Source organism: Heterodontus francisci, chromosome 2, assembly GCF_036365525.1.
Source record: "Heterodontus francisci isolate sHetFra1 chromosome 2, sHetFra1.hap1, whole genome shotgun sequence".
Classification (NCBI taxonomy): domain Eukaryota; kingdom Metazoa; phylum Chordata; class Chondrichthyes; order Heterodontiformes; family Heterodontidae; genus Heterodontus; species Heterodontus francisci.
Window position 1 is genome coordinate 173710446 of NC_090372.1, and position 16642 is coordinate 173727087.

Below are 16642 nucleotides of genomic sequence, written 5' to 3' on the forward strand. Positions count from 1 at the left end.
AAGGAGCCTCAGCCTTTGCATTTGTCCAACAGGTATGAGGTTCTTGCAGTTTGTGTGGACGAGAACAGGGACTCCAGGGAGGATGAGCAAATTGACCACAGCACCATGGTACAGGAGCCATTTCAGTTGGGGGAATAAAAGGAATGTAGTAGTATTAGGGGACAATATAGTTAGGGGGATAGATACTGTTCCGTGCAGCTGAGAGTGTGAGACCCAAAGGTTATGGTGCCTGCCAGGGTTTAGGACATCGCCCCGGGTTTGGAGAGGAACCTGGAGTGATCGAGTTGTCATAATCCACATAGGGGCCAATGACATAGGTAGGATTATGAAAGAGGTTCTGCTAAGGGAGTGTGAGCAGCTAGGGGCTAAATTAAAAATCAGAACCAAAAAGTAATAATCTCTGGATTACTACCTGAGCCATAACAAATTAGCATAAGGTAAATAAGATCAGAGAGTTGAATGTATGGTTCAAAGATTGGCATGGGGTAAGTGGGTTTCAATTCATGGGGAACTGGCACCAGTACTGGGGAAAGAGGGAGTTGTTCTGTTGGGACAGGTTTCACTTGAACTGCACTGGAACAAGTGTCCTGGCGAACCAAATAACTAGGGCTGTAGAGAGGGCTTTAAACTAAATAGTGTGGGCAACGGTTCAGGTGAGGGGAAATTTAGAAAGTTAAAGAGAAAGGACAAGGCAATAGTGTAGGGCAGCAATATGGGTAATAACCAAAATGTGACAGGAAGGGACAGAGCATACAAACATAAGAGAGCACCAGCAAATAGGGTCAGATTAGGGATAAGTGGTAAAAAGACAGAATTAAAGGCTCTTTATCTGAATGTATGCAGCATTCATAACAACACAGATGAATTGATGGCACAAATAGAAATAAATGGTTATGATCTCATAGCCATTACAGAGACGTGGTTGCAAGGTGACTAATGCTGGGAACTGAATATTCAGGGCTATCAGACATTTTGAAAGGATAAGAAGAAAGGAAAAGGAGGTGGGGTAGTTCTGTTAATAAAGGATGAGATCAATACAGTCATGACAAATGATCTTGGCTCGGAAGATCAAGCTGTAGAATCAATTTGGGTGGAGATGAGAAATAGCAAAAGAAAGAAGTTATTGGTGTGAGTAGTTTATAGACCTCCTAACAGTAGCTACACTGTAGGATAGAGAATAAATCAAGAAATATTGGGGGCTTGTAAGAGAGGTACTGCAATAATTGTGAGCGATTTTAATCTTCATATAGATTGGACAACTCGAATTGGCAAAGGTAGCCTTGAGGATGAGTTCATGGAGTATGTTTGGGACAGTTTCTTAGAACAATATGTTGTGAAACCAATAGGGAACAGGCTATTTTAGATTTGGTGATGTGTAATGAGACAGGTTTAATTAATTATCTCATAGTAAAGATCCTCGAGAGAAGAGTGATCATAACATGAAGAATTTCAAATTCTGTTTGATGGTGAGAAACTTTGGTCTAAAACTAGTGTCTTAAACTTAAATAAGGGCAATTACAAAGGTATGAAGACAGAGTTGGCTAAAGTGGACTGGGAAAATATGTTTAAAGGTAAGATAGTAGGTAAACATAGTAGGCAGACATTTAAGGAGATATTTCATAACTCTCAACAAAGAAAAATTCCATTGAGAAAGAAAGACTTTATCAAAAAGATGAACCATCCATGGCTAACTAAGGAAGTTAAGAATAGTATAAAATTGAAAGAAAAGGAGTACAATGCTGTGAAGATTAATGGTAGGCCAAAAGATTGGGAAAATTTTAGAAACCAGCAAAGGTTGATGAAAAATATATAATGAGGGAAAAAATAGATTGAGAGAAAACTAGTAAGAAATATGAAAGCAAAGAGTTAGATCTTCTGCAAGTATATAAAAAGGAAGAGAGTAGCTAAAGTAAAAGTTGGTCCCTTAGAGTATAAGACTTGTGAAATTAACCATGGGAAACAAGGAAATGGCAGAAACTTTGAACAAGTATTTTGTATTTGTCTTCATGGTAGAAGACACTAAAAGCATCCCAATAATTGTAGAAAATCATGGGCAAAAGCGAGGGAGGTACTTAAAACTACCACTATCACTAGAGAAAAAGTACTAAGCAAACTAGTCGGACTAAAGGCTAACAAGTCCCCTGGATCCGATGGTCTGCATCTTAGGCAAAGATAGTGGGTGCATTGGTTGTAATCTTCCAAATGTCCCTAGATTCTGGAATGGTCCCAGAGGATTGGAAAACTGCAATGTAATGCCCCTACTCAAGAAAGGAGGGAGACAGAAAGCAGGAAAGCAGTTACTCTAAATCTGTCATTGGGAAAGTGCTGGAATCCATTACGAAGGAGGTAATAGCAGGACATTTAGAAAATCATAATACAATCAAGCAGAGTCAACATGGATAAAGAGTAGATGTAATGTATTTGAATTTCCAAAAAGGATTCGATAAGGTACCACAGGAAAATATATTAGCATGGATGGGCGATATTAGTATGGATAGAGGATTGGCTAACTAACAGAAAATAGAGCAGGAATAAACGGGTTGGCAAACTGCAACTAGTGGGTTGCTACAGGGATCAGTGTTGGGGCCTCAACTATTGACAATCTATGTTACTGATTTGGATGAAGGGACAGAGTGTATTGTAGACAAATGTGTTGATGATGCATAGATAGGTGAGAAAGCAAGTTGTGAGGAAGACACAGAGGCTGGCATTTTACATCAGGCTGGAGGCCCCGCCCAACGGCAGAAAAAGTCAGTGGCGAGCCTGCCTCCGCCAGGCCTGGAAGCCAGGTGGCAATTTTACATGGCCCAGGCCCTTAATTGGGCTTGGGCGGGACTTCCACCCCTCTGAGGCAGCAAGTCCCACCTTCAGGAGCTCCCAGCCAATCAGCGGGCCGGCAGCTGTTCAGTGCCAGCAGTGCCATCGGGACTGCACCCATCCAGAACTGGCAACATGGACGAGGCCCTGGAATACAGGTAAGTGTGTGGGGCCTCACCAGGGACAATTGGCTGGGCCCCAGCGAGGCGGGGTAGCAGGAGATGGGTGTCGCTTGATGGGTGGGGAGGTGCTGCGGGGGGATGGCTTATGCCACGGGGGGACATTCTGTCGGGTAAGGAGGCCGCCAGGTTTTATTGGGTGACCTTCAGAGCTACTGAACCGCCTGCCCGTCGCTGGTAATATACCAGAGGGGATGGGAGGAGGCCCTTCAGTGGCAAATAATTGGCCACTTATGGGCCTTAATTGGCCTCGGGTGGGCATGTCATTTGGCACCTCCCCCACTGCTCGTAAAATTGCAGTGGGGCGGGAAGGCGACGGAAACAGCACCCTCCCCACCCCCGACCTCGGCCTCCAGCCCATTCCTGCCGGAGGGGGTGCGGTGGCCATAAAATTCTAGCCAAAGATTCTGCAAAAATTTGGCAGATGCAGAAAAATGTGGGAAAATGTGAGGTTATCCACTTTAGTAGGAAGAATAGAAAAGCAAAATATTATTTAAATGGAGAGAGACTGCAGAATGCTGCGGTACAGAAGGATCTGCATGTCCTTGTACATGAAATGCAAAACCTAGCATGCAGGTACGGCAAGTAATTAGGAAGGCAAATGCAATGTTAGCCTTTATTGCAGTGGGGAATGGAGTTTAAAAGTAAGGAAGTCTTACTACAACTGTACTGGCATTGGTGAGAACACACCTAGGGGATGCCATACAGTTTTGATTTTCTTATTTAAGGATGGATATACTTGCATTGGTGGCAGTTCGGAGAAGTTTCACTGTTTTGATTCCTAAGATGAAGGGGTTGTCTTATGAGGAAAGTTTGAGCAGGTTAGGCCTACACTCATTAGAGTTGAGGAAAATGAGAGGTAATTTTGAAACATATAGAATTCTGAGGGGGTTTGACAAGGTAGATGCTGAGAGGATGTTTCCCCTCGTGAGGAGATCTAGAATTAGGGCACACATTTTCAGAAAAAGGTGTCTTCCACTTAAAATGGAGATAAGGAGGAATTTCTTCTCTCAGAAGGTCATGAATCTCTGGAATTCTCTACTCCAGAGAGCATTGGAGGTCACTGAATATATTCAAGGTTGAATTAGACAGATTTTTGATCGACAAGGGAGTCACGGGTTATGGGGACAGCAGGAAAGTGGAGTTAGGCCACATTGAGATCAGCCATGATCTTACTGAATGGCGGAGCAGGCTCCAGGGGCTGAACGGCATACTCTGTCTGCTATTTCTTGTGTTCTTATGTTCTTATCTATCCAGTCATAACCAGAGAATCACCTGCAATGGCTTCTGTCCCCACTCCCACACTGTTACCTTTGGTGTCTCCCAAAAATCTATCCTTGGGCCTCTCCTATTTCTCATCTACACGCTTCCCCTCAGTGACAGAATTCGAAAAGTCGGTGTTAGTTTCCACATGTGTGCTGATAACACCTTGATGAGGTCTACCTCACCATTACCTATCTCAAGCCCTCCACTGTCTCTAAATTGTCACACTGCTTGTTTGACATCCTGTACAGGATGAGGAGAAATTTCCTCCAATTAAATATTGGGAAGACCAAGGGCATTGTCTTCAGTCCTCACTCCAGACTCTGTTCCCTCACCACTGACTCCATTCTCTCTCTCTAGCAACTGTCAGACTATTTACAATCTAGGAATCATTTTTGACCCCGAGATGAGCTATCAGCTACATATTCATGCCATCACAAAGGCAACCTATTTACAACTCCGTAACATCACTAGACTGTCCCTCTGCCTTAGCTCTTCCATGCTTTGTTGCCTCCAGACTTGGCTATTCAATCGCACTGCTGGCCGGCCTCCCACATTTAACCATCTGTAACCTTAAGGTCATCCAAAACTCTGCTGTTCATATCCTTATCCGCATGAAGTCCCATTCACTTGTCACTCCTGATCGACATTGTCTCCCTTGTTTACAAATCCCTCCTTTATCTCACCCTATTCTATTCCTGTAATCTCCTCCAGTCCTACAACCCTCTGAGATATCTGCACTTCTCTAATTCTGGCCCCTTGAGGGTCCCGGATTTTAATCACTTCACCATTGGCGGCTGTGCTTTCAGCTGCCTGGGAGCTAAGGATTGGAATTGCCTCCCTAAACCTCTCCACCTCTTTCCTCCTTTAAGATGCTCCTTAACACCTCCTTACCTCTTATCTGCATTAATACCTCCTTATATGGCTTGGTGTTAAATTTTGCTTTATAATGCTCCTGTGAACTGCCTTGGGACATTTTGTTAAGTTAAAGGTGTTATATAAGTACTTCAATATGGAAATTGCATTTTAATGGTTTATCAGTTACTGCTCCATTTGCTGAACAAAATAATGGCCCTGCAATTTGCTGAAAACATAGCACATCGACAATGTACGCCATTATTCTACCATAGATGTTCCAGGAAATGATGGTGTGAGTGACTTAATGGTACTAGTTAAGCACTCCATGATTTCCTGGTTCTTTTGTGCTGCTCTACCATTACGCCTGGCCGAAAATAGTTCGAGGGTAATTAACATATCTCTGTGATTGGTATTGAGTCAATGACGATTGCAAATTTGCTACACTTAAGCCAGTCTTAATGCCACTGTCATTGGGACTGAAAAATAATGGCACTGGATATCTGGCAACAGCATGATTCATGTTTTTCTTCTATGTTTAGGGGTGTCCTTTCTGCTTCTGATGCCTCATTATCCACACTTTGTGCATACAAGATCAATCCACAGACAAGCCTCTGACCCAGACCCATTATCATAAATGGAATCAGAGTTACCACTTCTGTTTGCAGGAGTTTAAATTAGCAGCTAAGTAATTGATCAAAGCACTCTCATTTAGATGCATCATTTGGCATCGTAAGCATTCCCATTGTGAGAAGCATTAGGGAAGCAAACTATTTCCTGCTGCTTTATTTCTGTTGAATTCAGCTTTTCAGTATTATTACTGTAACAAAGAAATCACACCGTTAGCTTATCTTCAACTGATGTGCAAAATTGTAATTATTCTGATATTGATATCCTGATGCTGATTCGCAGTAAGCATGAAATTTCTAATATTTGTAATACTGCATGTACAGGCAAGTAAGCAGGCAACAATAGTCTGGTTCACATTGTGCAGAATAGTATGCAGTGCCTGCCTCAGGAAGCTAATTGTATAATAATGAATGGTAGCAGAATAATGGTGAGTGCTGACATATCCATTGAATTTCTCTATTCCATTTCTGAAGTGCGGTAGTGACATTTGCCAAGAACACTCTTGATGGTTTTTAAATATAAATTATGAAGTTAGTGTGTCACTAAAATCCCAGGGCTGAATTTTACACCGCCCCAGCGGGTTGGATGGGGGCGGTGTAAAATTGAGCGGCAGGCTCCGGGAGGCCTTCCCACCCCGCTCCTGCCTCCAACCAACTTTACGGTGGTCCGCGGGGGGGGGGGGGGGTGGGGGACCAGCCAACCCACCCACCCCAGGCCAATCAAGGCCCTTAAGTGGCTACTTAACAGCCACTTAAGGGCATTTGCCCGTGGCAAGCAGGCGTGCTGGGGACGTGAAAGGCCGCCCAGTGATAGCTGCCGGCCTTTCTATGCGCCGGGGGGGGTGCCAATGCAGTGGGGCACAGGGTGCCCGATTGAGGGCTGCCCCCGTCTCCAAACCCATCCCCGAGACCCAAGACGCCCTCCCCCCAAACGACTACCCTTCACTGCCACGACCGACCACCCCCCCACCCCCTGGCGAGGCAAGCCCAACTTACCTGAAGTCCTGGCTCCATGCCTTCGGCTGGGTTGCAGTCCCAACAGTGGCCACCGCTCCCGGCAGCTCACTTAGGCAGGACCTCCTCCCTCAAGCGGGTGGAAGCCCCTCCTCGGGACAATTAAAGCCCAGGGACCCGCAAAATGCTGGTCGGATCCCTGGGCTAGGCGGAAGCGAGTTCACCGCCGACTTTTATGTCGCTGGTGAAGTCCTGTCTGCCTGTGGTAAAATCCAGCCCCCAGTTGCAGCTCATTCAAAAAGAGTGTATTTTTTGCAAACTTTTTACAGCAGGACTAATTGCGTAAATAGGCAATTTCTGGTCAGTTCAGTGATTTCTATTTGTTTGCAGTCTGCGGGGATCTTAACAGCGCACCCTCTGGAGGAGACTAAAATCACTAACAGCAAATTCTGGATTTCTGCATTATTCTGCACATGTGCGAACTCCAGAAATTACTGTGTGTTTCAGTAGAGTAATGATGGTGAATGTGGACAGCTTCACTGTCATTCCCGCCACAAAATCCAGGCCTTTGTGTGTTCTCTTAGTGGATGTCAATGGAACACAATTTATCAATTGGAAAAAAATATATATTTCAAAGACAATTGCTTTCAAATCATGTTTTTGCGGGCATGATCATGCTATATAGGAAATGACCTGCCTAATGATGGCCTGTTGTGATTTTTCAGTATTAAGGTTTGACCTGTGATGTGGCCATGTCAGATTTTCCACTTGAATGACCTCAATGTCCAGATTCACATGTGAAGAATCAGCATTTTGTGGATACCAAAGGGCTCCAGATGGTCAATGAACCACATGGCAACAGAATAGAGTACTTTCAGGAGAGGACATGGGGGGGTCACTGGAAGGAGGAAAATTATTTTTCAGTATTCTCCAATTAATCCAAGCTAATTAATTTAATCATAAACTGCTAAAGGAGCTTAAAAGATTTTAAAGTATGAACTGAAGCTTGAAATTGAGGGCTGGATTTTATACAGCATTCACTGTCGGGATCTGTTGCGGGGGTTTGTGGGGGGTGGGTGTGGGGGGCATGAAGAGTTCCCCGAATGAGGCCCACCATGGACCTCAATGCCGGCAAGGCCTGGCTTGATACTGCCGACAATGATGAGGCCTCGTGGCAGCGCCCCCTCCGCTCGACGATGAGACTGCCATTTAAATACTTAAATAAATTAACTTACCAGAATAACTGAGTCTCCTGTCATCTCCTGAAGTCCCGCTCCGATCTTCACCCCGGCGGCCAGCACTGCTGCGCCTTCAGATCCCTGTCCGGGGAAACAATGCACGACACTGATTGGGAGTGGGGGAGGAGGTAAGTTTCTCAGTGTGATGGGGGGGGCGGGAGGGGGGTGGTGGGATAGGGGAATGGGGTCAAATGAATGTCATGGGTGTAAGGATGGTGGGAAGGGTTACAGTTGAAATTTTGTGCAGTTTGGGCGGGTGGGGCATGGTAAAATTGTGAAGGTAAGTATTTTGGGGGGGAAGGGCAAATAATTAATTTAATTGATATTGGCGGGGGTGGGAGAGGGACAAAAGAAATGTATTTATTTATTTCAATTCAATCTCACTTTAAATATTTAAACATCCCGGTAGGGCTGATAGCTCTTTAAAAATGGCGTCAGTGCCTGCGCACAGACAGCTGATGCCATTGCCATGGACGGACAGCCCGCCCCCTCAATCGCAGCGGCTCTTTGGCGCGTGGTACCCTATATCGGCGGTGGGTTTATAAAATTCAGCCCTGAATAGTCTTTAACCATCTACTGCAAGTTTTACTTTACATATAAGTGGTTCTCCAGTAGCATTGCTTACAGTAAATTAGAGAATATGGTGTTTAATAATGGCAGGAGTGTAATACCATGCAGTGCGCAATTTAATATTTTGCTGTGAGGGCGAAAATGTGTTTCACTGAATCTGGCCCTTTAAGGACACTAATTAAGTATAATTACTGTTAGGTACATCCTGGAGTCAAGCAGAGACTATTTGCTTTCTGCCTCTTTTTAAGATAGTTTTTGGCACTTCATTATTATGTTCCTTATGATCCAGTTGTAGTTTGTTGCTGTTTTATAAAGCTGAAAGTTGAGCCAATCAGGTGAAAAGCTTTGCATTATAAATGTGACACTATAAAGTGTAATGGATATGCTAAATACAAGCTACGCATCAATCTACAATAACTTAAAAATCTTACAAATGGTGCACCCTCCATATAAACATCCTATAACACTTCACATTTTCTTTACATTTTTTCTGTTGTGCAAGTTCCTCATGCCTGTATGTCACACTTATCTGTTGTTTTTAAGTGTGCTTGTGTAGAATAGTTAACTATCATTGAATTTTCCTAGTTCCAGCTACAAAGTGACATTATGTCACTGTTCTCTTGGGTTTCAACTGCCTGAGACCTGTTGGTGCCCACCTGCCACTTCTTCCTCTTCCACTCTCTCATGCTGTATTTCACCACTCACACCCATCCATGCCTTTCCCTATCACGCCCTGATCCCCACTAATGAGGTGCTGTGTGCAAGCACCAGAGCCAAGTTCTCTCCTTGCCCATGGTTCTGGCAGGTCTCTGCAATCTGACTATGCATCCTGACTCTGCACTCTCCATTGTCCTCATCTTTCAGTCCCAATGGCAGACCAAGCAGCGCACCTATGTTACTGGTTAACTTTCTGCACAATATCTGAGGCTGAATCAGATTGTTCGCAACCTTAGTGTCATACTTGACTCTGAGATAAGCTTCTGACCACATCACCACTCAATCACAATACTGCCTACTTCCATCTCCGTAACGTCGTCCAATCTGACCCTGCCCCAGCTGATCTGCTGCCGAGACCCTCATCCATGTCCTTGTCACCTCTAGACTTGACTATTCCAATGCTTTCCTGGCTGACCTCCCATCTCTCACTTTACATAAATTTGTGTGCATCCAAAACATTGCTGCCTGCGTCCTAACTCACACTAAGTCCAGTTTACCCAATCCCTTTTGTGCTTGCCTTTAGCTCTGGAATTCATTCCCTAAACCTCTTGCCCTCCCCACCTCTCTTTCCTCCTTTAAGATACTCCTTAACACCTACCTCTTTGACCAAGCTTTTTGTCATCTGTTCTGATATCTCCATGATTTGGTATCAAATATTGATTGATAATACTCCTATGAAGCATCTTGGGACGTTTTCCTACCTCATTAGTGGGGATCAGGGCGTGATAGGGAAAGGCATGGATGGGTGTGAGTGGTGAAATACAGCATGAGAGAGTGGAAGAGGAAGAAGTGAAGTACTCCAATACTTCATAGGAGTATTGAAAGCACTATATAAATGTTTGCTGTCCGTAGAATCATAGAATGGCTACAGCACAGAAAGAGGCCATTTAGCTTGTCATGTCTGTCCCAGCTCTCTGTAAGAGCAATTCAGCTAGTGCTACTCCCCCACTTTTTCTCTGAAAATTTTCTCTTCAGATAATTATCTACTTTCCTTTTGAAAGCCACAATTGAATCTGCCTCCACCACACTCTCAGGCAGTGCATTCCAGACCCGAACCACTCACTGAGTAAAAAAGTTTTAAAAATATTATCATTTAGTGTATCATTATTATTCTATCCTGTTGATTCTGTGAAAAGTAGACCAGATTTAGGAAAAGGTGATAGTTGAGATTTTCTGCTGTATGCCTGATGTACAGCTTTGTCAATTTGAATTGAAATGGAAGTAATCTTTAATCCCAAAGTTCCCATTCAACCTTAAGAACAAAGAACAGTACAGCACAGGAACAGGCCGTTCGTCCCTCCAAGCCTGCGCCGAACTTGATGCCTATCTCAACTAAAACCTTCTGCACTTCCGGGGACCGTTTCCCTCTATTCCCATCCTATTCATGTATTTGTCAAGATGCCTCTTAAACGTCGCTGTCGTACCTGCTTCCACCACCTCCCCCGGCAGCAAGTTCCAGGCACTCACCACCCTCTGTGTAAAGAACTTGCCTCGCACATCCCCTCTAAACTTTGCCGCTCGCACCTTAAACCTATGTCCCCTAGTAACTGACTCTTCCACCATGGGAAAAAGCTTCTGACTATCCACTCTGTCCATGCCACTCATAACTTTGTAAACCTCTATCATGTCGCCCCTCCACCTCCGTCGTTCCAGGGAAAACAATCTGAGTTTATCCAATCTCTCCTCATAGCTAATGCCCTCCAGACCAGGCAACATCCTGGTAAACCTCTTCTGTACCCTTTCCAAAGCCTCCACGTCCTTCTGGTAGAGTGGCGACCAGAACTGCATGCAATATTCTAAGTGTGGCCTAACTAAGGTTCTGTACAGCTGCAGCATGACTTGCCAATTTTTATACTCTATGCCCCAACCGATGAAGGCAAGCATGCCGTATGCCTTCTTGACTACCTTATCCACATGTGTTGCCACTTTCAGTGACCTGTGGACCTGAACAGCAAGTGAATTCCATACAAATATACTGAGGAATTTAGAACTGTAGAGAAAAAATACAAATTGAAGCATTTTAGTTTAGTCTTGACCTACCACTAGACGTGGAAATGTTCCTTATTTACAAATGAAGGCTAATGCTAGTTAATTATTACATAGCTACACTGGCATTGTGGGGCTGCATTCCTTGATCCTCAACTCTTGCTGACTCCAACAAAGACTTTCACATTTACAGTCCATTATCACACTTGTGAAATGGAAACCATTGATCACAAATAATTTGATCAGTGTGTGATCAATGGAAGTAAGAACACTGATGGTTATTTTTCTAGTACAAATCATTTCTGCATCAATGAAGCAATCTTGCTAGTACTTCCTTTATTGATTACCCTTAAATGTGATGCATCAAACTGAGGAAATGGCTTAAAAATAGAGTGTTGTCGTCATGGATCTCTTTTAACAGTGCACAGTTGATTTAGAAGCAATTTGTAACTAGTACATTGATCTTTTTATTGCTATTAAGCGAGGAATGCAAGATGGGCATCTAGTGTAATATATTGATCAGGATAGATGCTGATAAATGCTTGCGTAAAATTGCAGTTAGGTCCATTTCTACTGTAGAAATAATGGTGAGGCTGACAGTGCTCAGTTATTTATGTGGAAATTGGACAGCCACTTCTGGCGACTGACATGTGCAGTTAAACACCGAAATCCAGAAGTTCCTGTTCTAGATACCCTGCTCCTCCAAAAACTTCCCGAAAATGGCATTTTCACTCTCTGACTCTCCATTCAAAAACACTGAGCAGTGTGTAATTGCTAACTTACCTCATAGCTACAAACTAAACTCTAGAGAAAAAGCTAAGGCGTGCCTTTTCCAGTTCAAGTACCCTTTTAATGGCATAGTATGTCATAATTTATGCCAAACAATCTCTTTGGCAATGAAAATTAACTTTACAGGTATGGAGTCTCATTTATTTAGATTTTAATTATTGTTGTGATTTAAGAAATTTTAACTAAAACAATTGTTTTTTTTTTAACTTTTTGTTCTGTCTCTTTTATCTCTCCATCTCAATCCAATCTTTGTTTCCCTCTCTTTATTTTGCTTCCTGTAACTTGGTTGACATTGAACTAGATATTCTAACTGACACCTCCTGGTCCAATCTGATTACTTAAAGAGATATACAGCTGCTTACCCAGTTCACAAAGGTCCCAGATGTTCTATATAGTGCACTTTCTGGCTTTCCAGTTTACAGTAAGTTCCAGTGCAAAATGCCATAAAAAGTCTATGGGCAAGTACAAGTGAAATGAACAGCTAGCACTGTTTGTTAACTGCTGAGAGGAAAATCTGGTCCAATATACATGATGGACTATTTATATTGCATCTGGCATGCATAGCAATCTGCATTAAATGCAACAAGAATTTTAAAAAATATATATTTTGGAATATTTCGATTGAAATGAAAATTGCATCTAATGCAAGTTAGGAATTTTTTTCTGATATAATAAATCAGGATGGGGATGTTAAAATTCGCTGGGTTAAAAAAAAATGCCAGAACTAAACCTTTGGCCCCTAGAAACGATGGTAATGTCATGACATTTTACATTGAGCTACTGTCAAAGTACAGTGTGAGGGGATCATTGTGGTTGTCTTAGTACAAGCAATCATCCGAGCAGCTTAGAAGTTACTTGTCGAGTCCAAGGACATTTGTCCAGATGATATGCAGGATCAGTTGTTGAAACCAGGAGCTGTTTCTCCCCCTCACTGAAACCTAGACCTTGACTATGTGTTCATCCTTTCGTGAAGCCTGAAATTGTCTCAAGTTAAATTGGGAGCTGATGGTGAAGCCTGGAAGTAATTTGTAGAATTCATCAATGCGTGGCATTTGCCTGCTGGTCTGTTTTATGGGGACAACTGTTTCAATGTTAGATATTCACGAGAATCAGGAACAAAAAATCCTGAAATAATAATAGAATCTAATTAGTTTTAAATTGAAGCAGCAGGAGAGTTGGTAGTCTGTTCTGGTTTTCCATAAGGCCACCTAGTCTCTTCCAAAGAGTTAATTATGCTTAAATTTGGCTACCAAACCCATATCAGCCAATTTGGATTATAATTACACTACTAACCTTCCATTAGGACCTGCACAATGTTACAATCAGATGAGAAAGAGGTCTAAGGGTTCCTTTTCAGCCTTCATCTGGTCTTACTGTAATAGGGTTTAATTTTAAACACACCGTATTTTTTTAGCCCCCCCCCTTGGTGAATTCTTGTTCACCACTTTCCAATTATAAGGCAAAGAAACCAACACAAACAGGCTTTCTCAGTTTTAAAGAAGAAAAGTTGAACTTTATTAAACTTAAACTCTAATTCGGTTAATGCCTACAGATACACGACGGGCCCCACGCTAGCATGCATATGCATTACACACATGCAAATAGAGACAGAAAAGAACAAAAGAAAAATAAAGTAGAAAAGTTTGAGGCAATATCTGAAGAGTTGCTGTTATGGTTCTTCAAGCTCACTGTAGAGTCCTTGATTGTAGGTAGATCTTGCTTTTTGTTGGGGCCCAGTATTCTTCTTAAACTTTGTTCGCTGTAGGAGACTTTTCTCTCTTGGGGTTCATGTGTCTTCAGTGGATTCAGAGGCTTGTGAGAGAGAGATGGGAGCAGACAGGAGAGATATTCACAGTCCAGGAGCAAACAGCCACTCTGCCCAAAACTGTTTGAACAAATTCAAAAAACTCAGGTTTCCCAGCAGGTTAATCATGTGACTAACTGGGTTGACCATATCTGTTTGTGTATTCGACCATCTTAGCAGTCAACCTGGATAGCGAGCTCCCCCACCTTCAACGTCTGGTGATCAAAAGTCCATTGTGGGTTGAATGTCAGGAAATGGCTGCTTTGCCCTTCCAAATACTGTCTGGGACAGCAGGGGAGGTGGGGGGCCTGGGGGTGGGGGGTGTTGGTGGTAGTTCAGAGGGATTTGAAGAGGACAAGAATTTTAATTCAACTTGTCAGCAGACAGTGAAGGAGGGAGAAGAAACATGGGAAAGAACATCTATTGCTCACACTTTGGGATCACACGTTTCTTATCATGCCAAGAGATATTTATTAGAATATTATATACCTCATTGCTTTTGTGATACAATTTATCACAAATTATATTTCCTATAGTTTAGATAGTTCAATTCCTTGCATGCTTCAGCCAAAATGTAAATATTCCCTTCAATAAGTTAAAAAGTGTTTTTTTTTCCTCATATGACTTGATTATTAGTTGGACAGAGTATTTTAGTAGTATGTGCTGCTTGTGGTGAAATGGTTCCAGTAAGCCTATAATGTCAACTGAAAGATTTCCTTATTGCCTTATTAGGGCATGACCATTGACATTGTATCCAACGTGTTTTATCTTGTCCAGTACTGCAGCTTTGCACTCACTTGAGCCATGATCTGATTCGTAGAAAGATCAACTGTTCTGATTAAACCTGATCTGCTACGTTCATTTGTAAATGTGTTCATGTTATGCTTTCAACTCCACTACAAATGCTTTTTTCTGCCGTGGAGTTTCCGTTTGTTGTTGCATTTATTGCAATCGCTGTCAAAGAGCTAAAGTTAAATTAGCAACATTTTATTATCCTCAAATATACTGAGCTTCCTAACTCTGTAAACACTACATGCATAACACTTCAAACATGACTGGCAGATCTACTCTACTACCAGTTACACAAACTAGCTATTGGAATGCTGCTTTACAAAATATCATTCATTATAAAACCTATTGCAGTGCAGCTAACAGAAGAGCATGAAATATATTTCTAACAGCATTGTGGGTGTTCCTACACCACATGGGCTGCAGCGGTTCAAGAAGACTGCTTCACCACCACCTTCTCAAGGGCATTTCAGGATGGGCAATAAATGCTGACCTAGCCAATGACGCTAACATCCCATGAAAGAATATTTCACATATTTTACATATTTACATATTTTCTTCAAATGTTATAAATTCAGATTTCTTAACAATGTAGAATACTATTTTTTATATTTCTGCATATCTTGATAAGAGATTGCCAATATAATTTTACAGATTATGGAGAAAAGGAGAGTCGTGCTCTAAATATATGCTATTTTACAAAATTCCAAGGGGCCTCCTTTAAATGAACAGACATAGGATGTTCATCATAGAAACAACTCTATACCACAAGTTATTACGCTGCCCTTTCATCTCTGGGTTCGAATTCTGGCTCAAAGCATGTAAATCTTCTCTCTGCTGCCTGTGATACATCTAAAGCGGCCTGGACCCAGGTCATAATGGAAGTGGGTACACATCACCAAACCACCACAAAATTAGCATTCTCATCCATAGAAGACACCAGTTTGGATAATGAGATTAAGAAGGATCTTTAAGAAGGAAGATTTACTTTCCATTTTTGCCTGTACCAACCTGACCCAAAAGTGCTTTATGTGGACACTGCGTGTTAAATTCTCCAGACTGATATGATCATTTTGATGAGCACAAATAATTGCCTTTGTTTTCTTCCTGCAGGATGTCATACTGTACTTTGAGCCAAGTATATTCAGATGTATTCTTCTTCGATGGGTTCGTCTTCTAGGCTTTGCAATTGTTTATGGGACTGTAATTCTCAAGCTGTACAGGTACAGTGTCCCTGTTATCTCACATCCTTCTTCACAGCTGACCTTTTATGTACTGCCTACTGATCTGCAGATGATTGTCTGAGTATACATGTTAGGAACTTATATTGTGTTCAACAGCTTTGCATAGCCTTGTTAGATATTCAAATATTGTTTTGTTAGGAAGATATCAAAATATTGTTTGTTAAGAAGCAAGTTGCTAAACTGCTGTGCATTTATACAATACTTTTTCCGTTGCCATACTCCTGGTGCAAAACCTGACCAATCAGAAGAATATATGGGAAAAGTTTCCATCATGCAATCCAAGATTTTCTGCCCATTAACATTGATGGATGGTAAATATTGTCTGAGTGCTGCTAAGTTCACAATATGCAGCAGGTGAGGGTCTGCACAAGGAGTTCACAAGTTATACATTCACCCTTATAAATCAATAGGTCTGTTTAAGCCATGCTTTCTGTAATATGTCTACTTAAAACTCAGTTCTATATACAAGTATAGAAATATTGCAGGAAATCAGCTATGAACATTTGTGTTGCCAACTATCAGTATGTCGGAAAATAAGACACAGGTGAAAAAGTTAGTTCATGTGATAGCAATAGGAGTTGTGATTCTTTGCTTCTGGTCCTTATCCTGTCCTCAAAACAAACTGACTCCTCACTCAGTCCCGACTTGACTATCCAGTTGTCCCCCAAACTCCACCCTTGCTGTGGAATAAGCCTCCTCATTACCCTCCGCCTCCCACCCCACACTGTAAGCACAGCCTGGATTTGACTACCATTCCTGTCAGTAGGGAGGTTATTTACATTATAACAGTAGTAAACTACATAACAGT

The 16642-nt window shown here is 42.3% G+C and overlaps 1 protein-coding gene across 1 annotated transcript in view; it reads left to right on the top strand.

Annotated features, from left to right (window-relative positions):
• Window positions 1-16642, top strand: part of gpr158a (G protein-coupled receptor 158a) — a 723773-nt gene that overhangs the window by 577721 nt on the left and 129410 nt on the right. The window contains exon 6 of the mRNA XM_068051759.1: window positions 15704-15813. Within this exon, the coding sequence (XP_067907860.1) occupies window positions 15704-15813 (110 nt within the window). The remainder of the gene's footprint in view (window positions 1-15703; window positions 15814-16642) is intronic.